The sequence below is a fragment of the Mytilinidion resinicola genome (genome assembly GCF_010093595.1).
Source record: "Mytilinidion resinicola strain CBS 304.34 unplaced genomic scaffold BDZ99scaffold_2, whole genome shotgun sequence".
Taxonomy (NCBI): Eukaryota; Fungi; Ascomycota; class Dothideomycetes; order Mytilinidiales; family Mytilinidiaceae; genus Mytilinidion; species Mytilinidion resinicola.
Window position 1 is genome coordinate 2,851,368 of NW_022985438.1, and position 16,795 is coordinate 2,868,162.

The 16,795-nt window shown below is 50.9% G+C and overlaps 7 protein-coding genes across 7 annotated transcripts; 4 read left to right on the forward strand and 3 right to left on the reverse strand.

The window, feature by feature from the left end:
* Window positions 1–17: 17 nt before the first annotated feature.
* Window positions 18–1,468, reverse strand: BDZ99DRAFT_140420 (pyridoxal phosphate-dependent enzyme, beta subunit). The gene has a single exon (XM_033712684.1). The coding sequence runs from the start codon at window positions 1,210–1,212 to the stop codon at window positions 232–234; it is 981 nt and encodes a 326-aa protein (XP_033583593.1). The 5' UTR covers window positions 1,213–1,468; the 3' UTR covers window positions 18–231.
* BDZ99DRAFT_505983 (uncharacterized protein) lies at window positions 1,382–5,514 on the forward strand (the record flags this gene model as incomplete). Its single annotated transcript, XM_033724142.1, has 5 exons — window positions 1,382–1,400; window positions 1,638–2,048; window positions 2,118–3,766; window positions 3,828–4,509; window positions 4,576–5,514. The coding sequence occupies 5 exons, from the start codon at window positions 1,382–1,384 to the stop codon at window positions 5,019–5,021; spliced, it is 3,207 nt and encodes a 1,068-aa protein (XP_033583594.1). The 3' UTR covers window positions 5,022–5,514.
* A 668-nt stretch (window positions 5,515–6,182) lies between these two features.
* Window positions 6,183–8,256, forward strand: BDZ99DRAFT_494425 (uncharacterized protein; the record flags this gene model as incomplete). Its single annotated transcript, XM_033723311.1, has 3 exons — window positions 6,183–6,228; window positions 6,321–6,762; window positions 6,858–8,256. The coding sequence occupies 3 exons, from the start codon at window positions 6,183–6,185 to the stop codon at window positions 8,071–8,073; spliced, it is 1,704 nt and encodes a 567-aa protein (XP_033583595.1). The 3' UTR covers window positions 8,074–8,256.
* Window positions 8,257–8,565: 309 nt separating this feature from the next.
* Window positions 8,566–9,238, forward strand: BDZ99DRAFT_566436 (uncharacterized protein; the record flags this gene model as incomplete). Its single annotated transcript, XM_033727581.1, has 2 exons — window positions 8,566–8,898; window positions 9,104–9,238. Exons 1-2 carry the CDS (start codon window positions 8,647–8,649, stop codon window positions 9,236–9,238), a joined length of 387 nt encoding a protein of 128 aa, XP_033583596.1. The 5' UTR covers window positions 8,566–8,646.
* Window positions 9,239–10,055: 817 nt separating this feature from the next.
* BDZ99DRAFT_377405 (heterokaryon incompatibility) lies at window positions 10,056–10,559 on the forward strand (the record flags this gene model as incomplete). Its single annotated transcript, XM_033715064.1, has 1 exon — window positions 10,056–10,559. A coding segment is annotated over one exon (504 nt), but the record flags the coding sequence as incomplete, so codon positions are not given.
* A 3,352-nt stretch (window positions 10,560–13,911) lies between these two features.
* BDZ99DRAFT_458476 (YjgF-like protein) lies at window positions 13,912–14,650 on the reverse strand. Its single transcript, XM_033718922.1, has 2 exons — window positions 14,324–14,650; window positions 13,912–14,112 (listed from the first exon to the last, which is right to left on the reverse strand). The coding sequence occupies exon 1, from the start codon at window positions 14,639–14,641 to the stop codon at window positions 14,327–14,329; it is 315 nt and encodes a 104-aa protein (XP_033583598.1). The 5' UTR covers window positions 14,642–14,650; the 3' UTR covers window positions 13,912–14,112; window positions 14,324–14,326.
* A 1,145-nt stretch (window positions 14,651–15,795) lies between these two features.
* BDZ99DRAFT_339276 (adenine phosphoribosyltransferase) lies at window positions 15,796–16,424 on the reverse strand (the record flags this gene model as incomplete). Its single annotated transcript, XM_033714345.1, has 2 exons — window positions 15,796–15,938; window positions 16,016–16,424. Coding segments are annotated over 2 exons (552 nt in total), but the record flags the coding sequence as incomplete, so codon positions are not given.
* Between the last annotated feature and the right edge of the window lie 371 nt (window positions 16,425–16,795).

A 16,795-nucleotide genomic window follows, 5' to 3' on the forward strand; every position in this document is an offset into this window, starting at 1 on the left:
CTGTCTTTATTGAAAGCTGGTGCCTGCCGACCAACGTGAACCGTGGGTCCGTGCTAACAACCGCAAGGTCAATTATTGGTTGATATAGAGATTGAATGAATACTAGTGTTCTGCAAATTGGTAACCACGAATACTTCTATCAATACTAGATGCCTTCATCTTTCCCGTGGGCTCGTTGTTTTCCAATTTGCGTCCTAGTGTGAAATTGATCTTGAATTGTTACCCTTCTATCTAAGGTAGGACAATGTATTTTTCGAGGTGCTTAGGTATCGATCCAATGAGCTTCTTCTCTTCTAACCATTTCCTAGAGAAGAGCCTTTCCGCATAACGATACGCGCCGTCGCAAAGTAAGGTCACTACAGTGTGGCCTGGGCCTAGTTTCTCCGCAACTTCTTTTGCAGCCACCACGTTCAGACACGAGCTTGCTCCAAGATAAAGGCCCTCCTCATCTAAGCATCTGTAGACCATTTCGATAGTTTTCTCGTCTGCAATATGCAAAGAACCGTCCAAGAGGTCAATATCAGGCTTGAGGTTGTCTGTAACGCGACCCTGGCCGATGCCTTCCGTAATTGAAGATCCTGTTCTGTCAACTAGTTTGCCTCCACTGGAGATGTACGAGTGTAGGACCGAGCCTGGGGGGTCCGCCAAGAAGGACTTGACTCTGCCATCCGACTTCTCTTTCAGATAACGAGTGACGCCTGCAAGTGAGCCTCCAGTTCCAGTGGCGCAAGTGAACGCATCGATCTTTCCGCCTGTTTGGTACCATATCTCGGGGCCTGTGGTCTCAATATGTGCCTGGCGATTCGCGATATTATCGAATTGGTTCGTCCACACTGCATTATCGATACTCTCGGCATGTCTCTTCGCCTGGTGATTGTAGTTCTCGGGATTTTCGAAAGCGACAGCCGGGACAGGATAGACTTCTGCGCCTAGAAGTCTAAGCAGATCAATCTTCCCTTGCGACTGAGTGTTCGGCATGTAGATGACCAATTTGTAGCCTTTAGACCGGCACACATGGGCAAGACCAATTCCAGTGTTTCCCGCTGTGCCTTCGACCACAGTGCCGCCAGGTTTCAGCAGCCCTTTATCTTCGGCTTCTTCAACGACGTATAGGGCGGCGCGGTCTTTCACGGATCCTCCCGGGTTCTGGAACTCTGCTTTGCCTAGAACTTCGCATCCGGTCTCTTCTGAGAGCTTCTTAAGCTTGATCATGGGTGTCTTGCCAATTGCTACCGGTTCTGTCAGCCAGGTGCGCTCTAAGAATGTTGGTATAGTCAATGACTACCATCAAGGAGTCCGCGATTCGCAATTCCCTGCACTTTGGAGATCTCAATGCCATGCTGGTTGTGCCTAGCCCTTGAGAAACCCTCAGAGGCTCGCCATGCCGTCGCCACCAGCCGGCGAACTACTGTCCTATTCATCGCTGTGAGACAGAAAGCTGTGGCGAGTGACGCTGCTTTTTTTTTGGTCGATGGCGCTATAGCAAAACGAGAGCGGGGATGGAAAAAGGTAGCGCCGATGTTTATTTCTTGGCAAACAGAGCGGGTGGAAGTGGAAGCGGCAAGCAACTCTGACCCGCATTCAACACCACGACGAACCCACGCGCAATCACACCAAAATGCCTGGACGAGTAGCAGGACGCTCTGGCAGAGCATCTACTGCCGCACCCGCCCGCAAATCTTCAACTCAAACCCTCAAATCACGCGCTTCTGCCTCCGCTCGCTCCTCCGCGCTGCCAGTAGAGATACCAGATGAGGGGCCAGCAACTTCACTACGGACCCAAATATGTGGCATATTCGCAGAAACACAGCGTAACACGGCAACACAACGGAAGTTGATCATCAATCTGAGGAAAATTCAAGAAGCATGTTGCTATGAGCCCACGAGCACGAAGAAGAATCAGAAGCAGGAAGATTTCGAGGAGTCGGATTTCAATGAAGAGGTTGGGCGGTGTGCAATTCGAGTGCTTACGGTCAAGAAGAGCGAGCCGGTTGGAGATAGAATTGTACGGTTTCTAGGCTTGTTCTTGAAGCATGCGAGTGAAAAGGGTACGTGATGGCAAAGCACAGCGCTACCAAGAGGGTTTCATTGCTGACACTACTCAGATAATGCCATAGTGCAGCCTGAAGATGTAGACACGACAGACGCACTCCCCGAAACCCCGGCCAGCCGCCTTACCTCGCACATATTGTCCATCCTTTTGCCATTGTTGACAGTCAGAGACAAGACCGTACGCTTCCGCGTCACTCAGATAATCGCACACATAGTCAATACCTTAGACTCGATTGATGATGAGTTGTTCCAGCTAGTTCGACTCGGGTTATTAAAGCGCCTCAGGGACAAGGAAGCAAACATACGCGTTCAAGCAGTAATTGGCCTCGGTCGCCTTGCGGATGGAGGCGAAGCAGATGAAGATGATGAGGATAGTGACGATGAAGTCGCCGGAGGAATCCTTGAAAAACTGCTCGATGTTCTCCAAAACGACCCCAGCGCAGAAGTACGGAGATCTCTACTGCTCAACCTGCCCTTTACACCAGGCACTCTTCCGTATCTCCTAGAACGAGCCAGGGATTTGGACGCAGCCACTCGGCGAGCACTCTATTCAAGATTGTTGCCCGCTCTTGGTGACTTTCGCCATCTTTCACTCACCCATCGAGAAAAGCTCCTTCGATGGGGATTACGCGACCGCGACGAAAACGTTCGTAAAGCAACTGCCAGGCTTTTCCGAGAACGCTGGATCGAAGACTGCGCCATCTCTCAGAAAGCAGCCGAAGAAGAAGCCCCCCCCCAAGGACAAGTTTCGGCTCCTCGCTTTGAAGCGCTTCTGGAATTGCTAGAGCGTATCGATGTTGTCAACTCTGGTGTGGAGGGCGGCATTGCCTTCGAAGCTATGAAGGAACTCTGGGACGGTCGACCCGACTATGTGGACTTCATCACCTTCGATGATGATTTCTGGAACGACTTGACTCCCGAGAGCGCGTTCGTTGCCAGGACCTTCAACGACTATTGTCGCGAGGCAGAAGGAAACAAGCTTCAAGACATGGTGGAGGACAAGATGCCCGTAGTAACGGCTTTTGCATTTTTTGTTCAGAAACATCTCAACGTCCTTATCGACGACGTCCGCAAAGTGGCGCTCCAAGACCAAGACGACGCGGACGCTGAAGAGGACACTGTTCAACAAGAGTTCTGTGTAGAACAGCTATTGCATATTGCCATGACCCTCGATTACACGGACGAGGTCGGTCGTCGCCAGATGTTCTCTATTATGCGAGGAGCTCTTGCTCTTGCAGAACTTCCAGAGGAATGCACAAAGCTGGTTGTCGATGTTTTACGAACAGTCTGTGGGGTTAACGCAGCTGGCGAGCGTGAATTCTGTGACATCGTTCTTGAGGCTGTCGCCGAGGTCCACGACACCATCTTGGGCGAGGATCCTACTCAGGAAGATGCCGACGAGAGTTTCCATTCCGCAAGGTCCGAGCTGAGTGACGAGCTCACACCAACAAAGGCGAAGAAGAACCAGAAGAGAGGCAAAGATGAAGACAGTTCCGAGATCGACGAAGAAAAGGCCATCCGGGAAATTATGGTAAACATGAAATGTCTCCATATTGCCCAGTGCATGTTGCAGAACGTTCAGTGCGACCTTGAAGAAAACAACATTCTGGTAACGATGTTGAACAACCTCGTTGTTCCAGCAGTGCGAAGTAACGAGGCGCCGATTCGAGAACGGGGACTACTATGCTTAGGCCTATGCTGTCTCCTTAGTAAGGTATGTAATAGTTGCGGGTTCGTCCAACTCAGTGAACTGTTTAACTGACACGATTGCTCAGAATCTGGCATCCGAGAACATGACTTTGTTCCTCCACTGCTTCACGAAAGGGCATGATACACTGCAAATTATCGCGGTTCAAATTCTTACCGATACTTTGATCACACATCCATCTCTCCTCGCCCCGCCTCTAGCAGCGCAGGATGCCTCAACACATGATCCATCCCCAATCAATCCTCTTCTCAAGCCTTTGACTAAAACCTTTCTTCGGGCTCTTGCTTCGCCTTCGCCATCGTTACCTCTCACAGCCTGCCTCGCAGTTGCCAAGCTCTTACTCTTGGGCCTGCTTCCAGCCGCCTCTTCAATGGAAATTCTGAAGGCACTTACCATTGCCTACTTCAACCCTGAGACAGCAGAGAACCCAGCTCTCCGTCAAGCTCTTACATATTTCCTTCCCGTTTTCTGTCACTCGAGGCTGTCCAACGCTGCCCTGATGTCGCAGATAGCTGTGAGTGTAATAGGTAAATTGGTTGTCATGCGAGAGGAAGCAGAAGAGGAGGAAGAAGAGATGGTCGGCTGGACTGTTGTGGCCGGAATGATAGCGGAGTGGACTGATGGCAGAAAGGTTGTTGGTGGAGAGTTGTGTATCAAAGATCCAGGAGAGCGCAAGGATGGTGCCGAGGAGCCGCATGTGCTACTCGCAACGGAGATTCTGGAGAGAGCGCTTGGAGCTGGCTGCAACAGTAAGTACTTCCAACCATGGATATCTCACGGACTCCTTATTGCGCATACTAATACTGCCTGTGTAGAAGACGAACGTAAACCTCTCCTCACTTTGCTTTCGAAGCTTAACATCCCCTCCACCAATTCACCCGACTCCAAATACCAAGCCGTTAGCCAAGAAGCGTTCCAAACACTCCACAGCCTCGTCGCGGAAGCCGTGGAGACTAAGCTTGCTATCGATGCCACAACCCGAAACGCTCTAACGAAGCTCGACACGGCCCTATCAAAGCGGACGGGGGAGAGCGATAAAGTCGTGACCACAACAGAGGTGGAGATTGAGCCAACAAAATTAGTGGATGAAGAAGAAGAGACTATCATGCTAGGAGACGCCCAGGCTGAAGGAACGGTCATGCCGCTAGATGGAAGTGGGGAGGACGACGATGACTTGACAATGAGGCAAGGGGGTACGAGTGGAGTGACAGAAGTCGACGACAGTGTCGTGGATAGACTGTTGGACAGTGAGCTTGAATGATTGCATAAACTGTGATGTCATTTTGGCGCTGTGTTTAGGGTGGACGTTCGAATCTGGGATTGACGACGCTGCGGCTGGTACACGATGTCAATGATCATTCGATTCTTCTATTATGAACAGGACGCTACACAATGGGTTTGCAACTACAGCACGAATGTGCAGATAACCTACTCTATTAATGTCAGGCTCTTCCCGACCCCCCTTGAACGAAAATGGCAGTCTACGAATCTGATTCTATTCCAAAACGACCTAGACTTTAGCAACACACTTCCTTGAGGCTTTTGTGCACTTGTTTAGCACCGCTTAAGGTCCTCTGCTACGGTTTAACAGCGGCAGAACGAGAGTGTTAACAAGGCTGATAGCTGTTTGGACCACTTTAGACGGTGTTGAACTGCCACTTTATGTTCAATGGAGCCTGCCTCCTGTGTATGGTAACCAAAAAGGACCTAGCCTAATTCGCTTGTAGGGAACGTCACCCAAACTCTCAAGATGCTTTCGACCTTTACATCAACACTGCGCTTCCGTCAGGTCTTTTTATCTTGATTTCGAGATGTCAGGTCGCTTTCATCAAACACCTTCTCGAATCGAAGAGTAGTCCGAGTGTTGCACTAGGCTGAACACGGCCTGGCGGGCTCACATGAAGAGAAACGCTTACGTCCATGTCCTACCATTTTCTAAACGGGGACTCGCGGCAAATAAACGTCAGATTGACATGAAATTCGTCCTTGGCTCCTAGTCAGTTTCAGTAATGGTTTAGTCCGAGACTCCTATCTTCCGGCTCTTGGGGGGTCTAGTGGTAAAAATAGCCCCCTTAGTGAATCCTGAGCAGTACAACGGCTGATGCCCAAAACCTCAGAGTAGCCTTTTACAGATATTATCGTGAGCTCTAAAACAACGTGCCCGACGTCTTCTGAAGCCGCAAATCCGTGTGTCTGGTCACTACAATGACAGGGTGCGAGCTAAACATCTCGTCGTTACCCTGCGGTCCAAAAGCTCAGCCACATCGGCTTGGAAGGCATCTTTGACGTCTATTTTTCACCCATATGCACCATGCCCAACGTGTAGTTCTCTTGGCCCTCTCGTAATATTTCTGTATAGCGGGTCGGTATCAGACTCGCGTGGTTGGCTCATCCTTGCTGTGATTGTTGCAGGGCCTCCACAATGCAATTTGCCTGCTGTGCCCCGTCCACATGGCCCGGCCCAATAAGTACTTGTCGATTTGCGCGCCGCAGCTCTACCTTAATGTCGTCCTCCTCGGATTATGCTGCTGATAAGTAGCACTGCTATATCCCTTTCTAGCCTCTTTCACCTGGTCTTGGTTGATGGCCGACCCTTCTACGCCATCCGGGGTTCTCTTATCAGATGATGGAGGACCACAGCGCCGCCATGGACACAAGCCCCCTCGCCATACGCCATGGTTAGCCTTCATTCTAATCTTCTGCATCCTCAGTAGTATGATTGTTTCTATAGCTATCGTCACCGCTTCCAATAATGATCCTGTCAAGCATTGGAAATTTCAACCGGCTGTGTTACTCTCAGTCATGACTTCCATCTTCATCGTTTCCCTAGAAGGTCTGGTCGCCATTGGCCTGGCAATAAGCTGGTGGCGTAGCATTGCAAACGGCACGACATTGAAACGACTTCACTTCATCTGGAACGGATCGAACATTCTTAACATGATCCCGGCTTTCATGGCTGGTGTAGATACACGGAAAGTTGCATTTGCAGCACTTGCTATTGCGTTAGCAAAATTTATCAACGGCCCCTTGCTTCAACGAGCCACCCGCGCCCGAATTTTCAAGATACAATCCGATATTCCAATGAGCATGCTTATAGCTCCAACAATTCCAACGGCTGGTTCGGAACGCACTCGGTGGACACTGCTCCTGGCTTACAAACCATGCAAAACTGGTACTTGAATACTACCTTCTTCACCTCGGCCGCGCCCGGATTCTACTGCAAAGGCAACGGCATGTGTGAAGCCAGAGTGATCGGAGCAGGATTTAACTATGGCTGTGACACCTCGTCAAAGAAGCTCAATCTTACGGACGATAACAGTTATGGAGCCGAGCTCTTCAATATCACTACGTACATGTCTTACGAATTCAACCAGAGCATGCTCTTCCTCTCTACCAAGTACCTAAACTCTGTCAATGGAGAGTGTATAGGAGAGATAGTCACCGAAACTTGCAACGTCATCGCCGCCACTGTCGCATATCCTCTTATCATCAAGAACACAACCATCAGCATAGATTTCAGACAGCTTTTATCCAACCGGACCGTCGTGTCCAACTATACTTCCCCTGGTGACGCCGCCGGTTTTGAACTTACAGACGATAAAGGACCTCTGAGTGGCCTGGATAGCTTGATGGGGGGCTACATGTCTACCGGCGCCTGGCTCGAGCGTTCGAATGTCTATCATCCCACTTCGCCGCTATCAAGTCTTTTCTACGACGCGAACGTATCATATCCGCCTAGCGCTGAATATTGCGGCATTAGCTTCAAGAGCCCAACCGACTACGTGCTCACCTCTTTTTTCGAATTCATGTTGCGGTCCGCTCTCGACGTAGCTCGGAATGCTTCAGACTATCACCAAGACCTCAAGCCCTACACTACAAATTTCACCTCGCACTTCACCGGAACAGAACTACATTACCATTCCGACTTCCGATATCTTGCTGGCGCTATCGTCATCATTTTCATCGGTCTGCTCGCCGTGGTGTTCCTCCTCTGGGGCTGGTGGGAGCTCGGTCGCTCGGTCAGTTTAAGTCCACTCGAAACCGCGAAAGCATTCGGGGCACCCATAACATCAGGAGCTGGGCATGAAAAAGAGGCAGATAGGATCATAAAAGAGGTCGGACATGAAAAAGTTGCATATGATGGGGAGGAGCTTGTTTGGAATGACACAGTGTATGCATCTGGGCGGTGGGAAATGGGGCAAGTGCCGACTGTTAAGGGAGAAAAGGAAATAACGGAGGATCCATGGGAGCCGATATCCCTAAAAACCCGACGGTCAATACTACGGAGGGGGCTTTTGAGAATGTTCTTCTGACCCAGGTACCAGAAAGCGGCCCCAATTTTGATGATAGGAGGGGAAGTGGTGGGAGGCCTATACGGCCTTTGAGTGTGATCGGTGAGACTACACCAAAGTCGTAATGGCGTCTCGTTCTTGGGCGCGCTTTCAAATGGAATCAACCTGTCTCTTTTGTTATATTCCTTCTTAGATTCTATATAGTGCAATACGAATGCTTAATTTTGTCTATCGACTTTCATTTTGTCCGCTCGACAAGGATAACGGCATGAATCCACTGCTAGCTTTATTCGGCTCGCACGCCGAGTACACTTGGCTCTGAACGCGAAGTATGCCCAGACTCGGTAATACATTTCGACACTAATTGCTGACGCTGACGTGTTAGAACTTGAGTAGAACCCTACCGTGCTTACTTTCTATATCATTAGCGCTTAGCCTCACTAGCTACTACATACATACCCGACAACCTACCAAAACTAAGGACTACATACATGCGAATGCTACCCTCGACCCGTCATCCTGACATTCATTTTCTCTCGACTCACCACACCTGCCTCTCCACATCACCTGGCCAACCACCTCAAGCCCACCATCATGGAAATCGACCCCACCGCCCCGGCCCTCCCTGCCTTCAACCTCACGGACCCGCCCAGCATCTCCTGGCACGCGCGCATAACCGTCGCGCCGGAAAACGCGGAGAAGTTCCTTCGATATCTGAAGCCGTGCATGGATGCTGTCAAAGCCGAGAAGGAGTGTGTGTTCTTCCAGGTGTTTCAGGACCCGAGCAAGCCGGGGAGCTTCATGTTCGTTGAGAACTGGAATGCGAGTTTGGAGTGGATGCAGTCGGTGAGTAGCTGAGGTTCGGTTGTGTTATTGGGAGTGGGTTGGGCTTCTGGGGCGCTTGTGTGGTGGTTTTCGTTGTTATTTGCGTGGAAGAAGTATTTGCGTCTGAGAGGGAAGTTGGCAATGGGGACCAGTGCTGTGGATTATTGGATTTTGTGTAGCAGCTGGAGTGGCTGAGTGGTCTTTCAATGCTAATCATGTGGGGCAGGTGCAATTCAAGAAGCCTTACTATATCCCATACATCACGGAAACGGCGCCACTGTGGTTGGACCGGAAGTTCGAGGTTTGGGAGAGGTTGCCAGGTGCGGAGTGGGCGTCTTCTAAGCCAGCCAACTTTGAGTGAGGATCAAGTGGTGGACTTCCGGGCAGGTGTGCTCTGTCTTGGCCTACAAGATAGACCATTCAAAAAAAGGTTTGAACGAAATATTATAATTTTCTCTTCATGTTTGGCCCTAGATAAAAGCAGATGGGTACTGGTGATAGTCAACTCATGTGACGCTCACGTGACTATACCCTTTCAGGTTAGCCCAGCTTAGTCACCCGAAGCTCGAACTCATCCAACTATCACTTGCCTACACGAATCGTCTCGCCTGTTATACACCGGTCACCGACCCTTTCTCCTTTTCTTTTTCGCCTATTGTTCAGCTGTACAGAGCTAGACTTCCTCTGAAGGCTCTGACATTGAGCCATCCCGTCACACAATGCCACGTAGAAAGATGAGGCTATTAGGCGCTTCGACTACCCCTTGCCAAGAAAGCCATCTTCGCCGAGAGCGCAAGCCGTGGCACCCGATTGGAGAGGCTTAGAATCGCAAGGCATGAGGCTGAGAGACAATGGGGCGCAGCAAAGACCTCGAGGAATTTCAGGTAAACCCTTCATCTTTTTCAAACTACCTCGTAGCTACCTAGAATCAACTTTCTTCATCATCTCCCTTCAAAATGGCAAACACCACATACCCCGGCAAGACAATTGTCCCGATTCTCAAAGATTTGCCCCTTCCACAACGCCTGTATGATGAGTGGAATGTCCCTGGTGCCAAGGATTTGGTCTTCTCACGATTCTCGCGTCGTCAAAGGATTAAGAAGGAGACCGAGAAGAAGACTGATCACACCGCCACGGAATTCCGCCTTCTACGACTCCTACCTGGTAAAGAGTCTGACATGATCGCTTGTGAGGATGTCGTAGCATCTTTCGTGGACGCGCAAAGGCCTAGCTACTATGCCTTATCATACGTATGGGGCAACCCAAAGGACCTGCTTCCGATCACATTCAATGGATCTACATTTATGATTACCCGAAACCTCTGGCACGCGCTCCGGCAGCTCCGAGCAGATAAAACTGTAGAGAAGTCCTACCTTTGGATCGACGCCATCTGCATCGACCAAACCGATAACCAAGAACGCAATCACCAGGTCTCCGCGATGGGCCAGCTCTATAGCTCTGCGGCTGAAGTCATCGTGTGGCTTGGCGAAGGCTCGGAGCACGGTTACTACATCATGGAATTTCTGTGCCGTTTCGAAGAGGCAGGACCCAAGAAGATGGCCAGATCAGATGTGAAGCGATTTATGGGGAGTACAAGCCCAAGCGGAAGCCAGGCCATCCAGACTTTACTTAATGTGCAATACTGGAAGCGGATATGGATTATCCAGGAGATTGTGTTGGCAAAAACAGCTCGCTTCCAGTATGGCTCCTTCTCTGTCTCGTTGGCAGTGTTCGAAGACTTCCTCGCAAACATCCGGACTCTCCAGCCATTCAATCGTATGATCGAGGATCGACAAAGCACCTTTTTCAGGCTGGTGGAGGACCGATACAGCTTAGTTGTACTTTTGAGACGACGACATCAAGAGGATGGTCTCACGCTTAGAGACGTTATTAGCAGCTGCGGCCCTGCAGAGGCTACAGACCCACGAGACAAGATCAATGGGGTGTTAGGTCTTGTTACCCGAGGTTTTGGCTCCTCACTCAAACCTGATTATGGGAAGTGTGCATGCAGCGTCTATATGGCAGCAATGCGGGCGATGTGTGCAGACTATAACCGTGAAAATTGGTTTCTCCACTGCTTGAAAACTTGGTCCACTTTGATCTGCGAGCTATTCTCTGATCTGGCCCCGGATCTGCTTTTCGATCCGCCCTCTCCCGCCCGCGAGAATGGCCGACCACGCCGCCAACTTCATCAACGCCCCATTGATCATGGCAAGCACGATGCTGAATTATGCGAACGGTTGGGAGTAGTGCATACATGTGATGGAATCTCTTGCGGGACTTTCCGAGCTTGTTTTATAACGCCCGAAATACTACAGGAACATGAAGAGTTGAAAAAGCATCCAACAGATGAACACATAGAACGAAAACTCGTCAATATCAACGAAGAGAAAGTGGAGATACTGGACCCCTCCGATGTCCACGAGACTGCTTCCCATTGGCATGGACTTCCGGACAAGACTACACCGACGAGAAAGAAGTGGGCCAAGATCATAACATGGATTCATCTGATCAGAACGTCGATATTGCGACTTGGGAAGGAGAGCGGCTCCCTTATCGGTCTGAGGGGCCCCAAACTTCAAAGATGGTCTGCGAGAGGGCGATGTTGCAGTGGCAGAGATTGCACCATTAGGAGTCCGACAGCGGAGTGATAACCGCCGCTGTCGTGGATTCGACTCCCACAGCCCTTCCCTTTTCTCTCCTGTGGCCTTTGTCTCCCACATTAAAAGCAGAAGACACTGCAGCTGCCCCCACCTGCGAACCAAGGGGTTCAAGGAGCGCTTGCCAGCGCTTTCAAAAATAGGCCATGGGCTTCCTATGTAACGGGAGCAACCGAGCCTTGGTGTATAGAGTTATCATGTATTATGGTCGGAGAATGTCTGTGAGGGCGTTATCAGGCTACATGAGCGAGGGAATATGTTTCTTCAGCAGTCCTGGCTAAGGGAAGGTTACAGATAGCGACAGGTCATACGTCTCTGCGCACCCGTTTACCACTGCTCGGGGTACCCCCATAAAGTCTCAGAAACCTAGGCAAGATGTCAAGTTTCAAGCAGTGCAAATTAGGTTGCCTTTTGACTAACTGGCCATTCACTAGCTGGGGTGCTCTTTACAGTGGTGTTAAGCGAGCAAGATTGGAGTCAAGCAGTGATAAATCCGTGTGCCCAGACTTATTGCCTAGTACTATCCCTAGAAAAGAACGGTGGCCATAGCCGCTCTAGAGGGAGGTTTTACCCAGCTTGGGCTGGTTTCCTCCTCCGTAGAGAACATGTATTTCATAGAGAATACCTGTATCTATGGCCTCTAAGTCACTCTAAGCTAGATTATCTTGATCGTGACATGAAACGCATGATAATAGGTCATCATTCTACTAGGCTAGGATATCTCTAAGGAAGAGGCAATTTGGTATAAGAAACTAAAATCCACCGAGCACTCTACATCTCGTCCCCATTAAAGAAAGAAAATTCAGTCCATATCTTTGAAATCATAAGAGCTTCTCAACAGCTTCTCCGTAGACATCGCTAGAACTCGCTGCATCCTCTTCCACTTTCACCGGGCGCGAATATCCTGCTTCTGCAAGTTGCTCTGGGCTCTTTCGCGCATCTGGGATGCTATTAATCACTCCAAGCAGCTCTTCAAGCGCGAATGAGAGTTTTTCGGTATGGTCGGCTCGTTGGCGAAGCCGGTCGCTGAAATCGTCAATGCTGTAGTGCTTGTCTTGACGGACACACAAATGGTCGGCACGGGCGAGGATCTCAAGCGTTTCAATATCGGCATAGAGAGCCGTGATATGAATGGGATTTCGACGTTGCAGACACGGGGAATTGGAGTAATCGCGCCATCTGTCAAGGATCAGGCAAAGGACGTTGTGGCTGTTGCGAGTGATGGCTGTCGTGAGCGGGGTGGCTCCGGATACTGAGACTGCGTTGATATTGGCTCCGTATTCGAGGAATAGCATGGCGAAGCTCGCGTTGTCGGTCCGTGTGGCGCGGATAAGAGACGTGATCCCATCTACTCCACTAGATTCAATATCAGCCCCAAAGTCGAGGAAGCTTTTGACGAGTGGAATGTCGTTTGATCGTCGTGCAGCAACGTCGAGTGGACTGCCTTTCTTGATCTTTGAGGGTACTGGGGCGTCGGGGTATGCGCCTGCTTCGAGTAACAAGCGTACACAGGCTGTGTGGCCTTGGGCGGCGGCATTAGACACCGGTCCAGACATCTGGCCGTCGATGATGTTTTGATCTGCGCCGTGGCTCAATAACGCCACTACGGCGTGTGTATCTCCCTTGGCCGCTGCCCATGCAAGCGGAGTTCGACCTATCCAATCTTGCGTATTGATATTCTCGGGATGCAGTGCGAGTTCTTCCCCCAAGCTTTCCATTGACAACCCAAGAATTATACGATGTATGTCGGTGAAACCTGTCCCGTCGATGAAATCGTCCTAATGGCCACCACTTGTGATGAGCCGCATGACCTCGACTCCGGTATCCGAAAGACCACCCTCGAGAAGGTAGTGACAGGCTTTGATGCGGGGACTATGGTCGTTCCGGGAGATGGGTTTGTAGTCGGGGTCGACCCCAGCATGAATAAGGAACTCGCATGTTGCGTACTGTTTCCCGTACAGTGCCCAGCGCAGTAGACTGGATCCTCTTGTAGAGCTGACGTCTTGCGGAGATGCTAGACCTTGCTGAAGAGGAATTTCAAGCCCTCGATATTTCCATTGAGGGCAAAGTTGACGCACTCAGCGCCATCAGGCACGCTTCAAAAGGTTTGCATAATGGTAGACAAATTTGATGTGGAATACTGAAGTTCGTATTGAAGATGTTTGTTGGTAATGAAAAAGTAGAGTGAGGGAAGGCAAAATTTCAGACCTTCTTATACCATCCATGCCGAGAGCTCCTGACTCCTACCGTCTTCATGAGTCCATTGGGGGTACATTCAGTCCTGGGTCACAAGTTATCACTGCTTCGCTTCAATCTTGCGCACTCGACAGCACTGTGAGGAGCAGCCCAGAGAGCCAGGAGCGAGTTAGTTAAGAGCCAGTCAAATTTACACTACTTGAAACTTAACGTCACGCCTAGATTTCTGAAAATCTATGGGTGTACCCCAAGCAGTGGTAAACGGGTGTGACAGACTTATGACCTGTCACTGTACAGTAGCACAGTGACCACGTCACAGAAGGCGAGGTTTGTGAGTTCGGCGACGCGATCCGCCACAGTAAGGTCAATGCGAGCGTCCCTTCGTCATGTTAGTATCAGAAGGTCACAGCTCGACACTTCAGCTTTAGGATCTTTAACAGTGAATTGGCGTGATTATGTTTTCGTAATGACTCTTGTCTCTACGTATGACTGCCACATGAGTCTCTCTCGGATGCAATATCTGAGCTTGTAGTCACCATCCCCATTAGCCTCTTCCCACCGAAAGCGATAATGGGAAAAATCAAGCTCACCCTCTACCCAACCAACGCAATAGTCTCAATCTCGACCGGCACCCCCTTCGGCAGCTGCTTGACCGCAACACAGCTCCTCGCCGGCTTATGTGCGAAGTACTTCTCATACACACTGTTCATCTCGGCGAAGTTGGCCATGTCATCAAGGAAGACCGTGACCTTGAAGACCTTTTCAATACTACTCCCCGCCTCCTCTAAAATCGCCAGCACATTCTTAATGCACGCCTCCGTCTTATTCGCAATGCTGCCCTCCACTAGATTTCCCTCCTTATCCGCAGGAATCTGGCCGGAGAGGAAGAGATGCGGGCCTGCGATCATTGCTTGGGACTATATTCCCCGCGTCAGCTCTAATCCGTATTTCCACGAAGCTCGACGCGTAGGTTGGAGGAAGAGGACACCTGGAACGTACGTAAGGTCCCACAGCTACAGCATTGCCCACCCAATTAGCCTTGATCTGGATGGTACTCTATAAAAAGTGCGTCATTGAGGATACATACGCGGACACGCATTCTTAGTGAAGATCTTCTTTAACTCGGCCATTGCTCTTGTTTGTACTGTAGCTGTTCCTGTTGGGAATCTGGGGACTCGTTGAGTCAATGGAGTTCGGAAGAGTAGAGCGGCTTGAGTAGCAATTGGTCTGATCAGGGTGCTTCGCATTAAGCTCTATGCTGGGTTGGATGAGAAAGTAAGAGTGGAGTGTTGGTTGGGTTGGTGATGTCGCGGCTTGCAGCGGCATCGGCGGTGGCTTGCGCCGGAGCGAGGAGAGTTTGTGATGCCTGCGGGGGCGGGTTTGGGGTACCCCTGGTATGTATTTGATTACCTAAAGTCACTCCTCTTTGCTTTGAAGGTGAGTAATCTTTCTGAAACCGGTTAGTTGCTTGATTAGACCTATATCTTGCAGTCTTATCGAGGTTCTGAAACTCTGTCTCCGGCCCAAGCTGCATAACAGTGGAGCGCGTATATTGGCACCCTGAACCACGGGCAGTTAGGGCTAGCGCCACCCCCACTACATCCTTGCCCGACTGCCCCTCCATGCAGAATTTTTTATGTCAGAGAGGGGCTTGTGTTTCGGAGCACATCGAATCAGGTCATACTGAAAAGCAAACCACGAACAGTGGTGTTTGGTATTCGAGAAAGCCGCCCGTCTATATGATATGATACTGTGTGTGTGATGGGATATGGTAAAGAAAAGCAGCGTGATAAATGCCGCACGCCATCGTCCAGCTGACGTGGGTGCCGGCTGATATTAGGCATCACCGTGATGAACGATGATGGTGGGAAGAATAATGTGCGGTGGTAGTAGAGAAGCCCCAAGTGACGCCGAGATGTCATGCAAATAGTTCAAAGATCAGATCAACGCCAATCCATGCTGGTAATCGTTCTCGGATGTGAGACATGTGAAAATAAGCATCCGTTCCTGCCTCCGCCGCGGTTTCTCCGATGTAAAGTGCAAGTCTAGAGGCTGAGGACTTTTACTGGCTCGAGAGGAGAGTGTAAACGGGAGCGTCGAGCTTGTCGCGGCCTTTGAGGAAGTCGAGTTCGAGGATGAAGACGTAGCCAACGAGGGTGCCTCCGAGCTGCTTGACCAAAGAGCCGGCTGCGGCAGCAGATCCACCTGTGATACATGTCAGCGCTGTCAAGTTTCGAGCATCACTAGCTTTGTATAGTGAGACAGGAAAGGTCAGAACATACCAGTTGCAATCAGGTCATCCACCACGAGCACCTTCTGGCCGGGTTTGATCGCATCGCTCTGCATCTGGAAGAAATCCTGGCCATACTCCTTCTCGTAGCCCGCCGTGATACACGGCCCAGGCAACTTGCCTTGTTTCCTGACAGCTGCAAACCCGGCACCTATCCTCATGGCCAGGCTGGGACCAAAGAGGAATCCCCTCGCATCTAATCCTACCACGACGTCTGGCTTCTCGTCTGGGCCGTATGTTTGGGAAACGTGGAGATCGAGAGCCCGGATCAGCGCTTCGTGGAGGGAGGCATCGGCGAAGATGGGCATGATATCCTCGAACAGGATGCCCTTGGACGGGAAGTCGGGGATCTGGCGGACAGCCGCGCGCAGCCTTATCTTAAGACTGGCGAGTTCGGAGGAGCCGGCGGCGGCGGAGGCGGGGAGTCTTCCTTGGGCATTGGAGGTGAGGGTCGGATCGGGGCTCGAGGCGGGCGGGTGGGAGGAGGTAGACGTCGCCGTGGCTGCGGGATCTGCGGGAGCTTGAGCGGTAGAGGCAGAGGACTGGGGGGCGAGGCTGTTGGGCGAGGACATAGTGAGGAAGAAGAGAGGAGAGGAGAGAGGAGTGCGGCTGGGCGGTGGTGGGATGAAAAAGTAGCACCTAGGGTGTCTTGGACTGTGCAGCGCGTGTGGGGAGGCACTGGTAGGTGCGTAGAGGCGGCGTAGGCTCGGGACAGGGCAGTTGTTTGCTTGCGATGCCTCACACGGCGCGGCGGTGACAGCTGGGCTGACTG

Bases quoted from the DNA above. Each gene is read 5' to 3' on its own strand.
- BDZ99DRAFT_458476 (XM_033718922.1), bottom strand. From the start codon at position 14,641: ATGATCGCAGGCCCGCATCTCTTCCTCTCCGGCCAGATTCCTGCGGAT.
- BDZ99DRAFT_140420 (XM_033712684.1), bottom strand. From the start codon at position 1,212: ATGATCAAGCTTAAGAAGCTCTCAGAAGAGACCGGATGCGAAGTTCTA.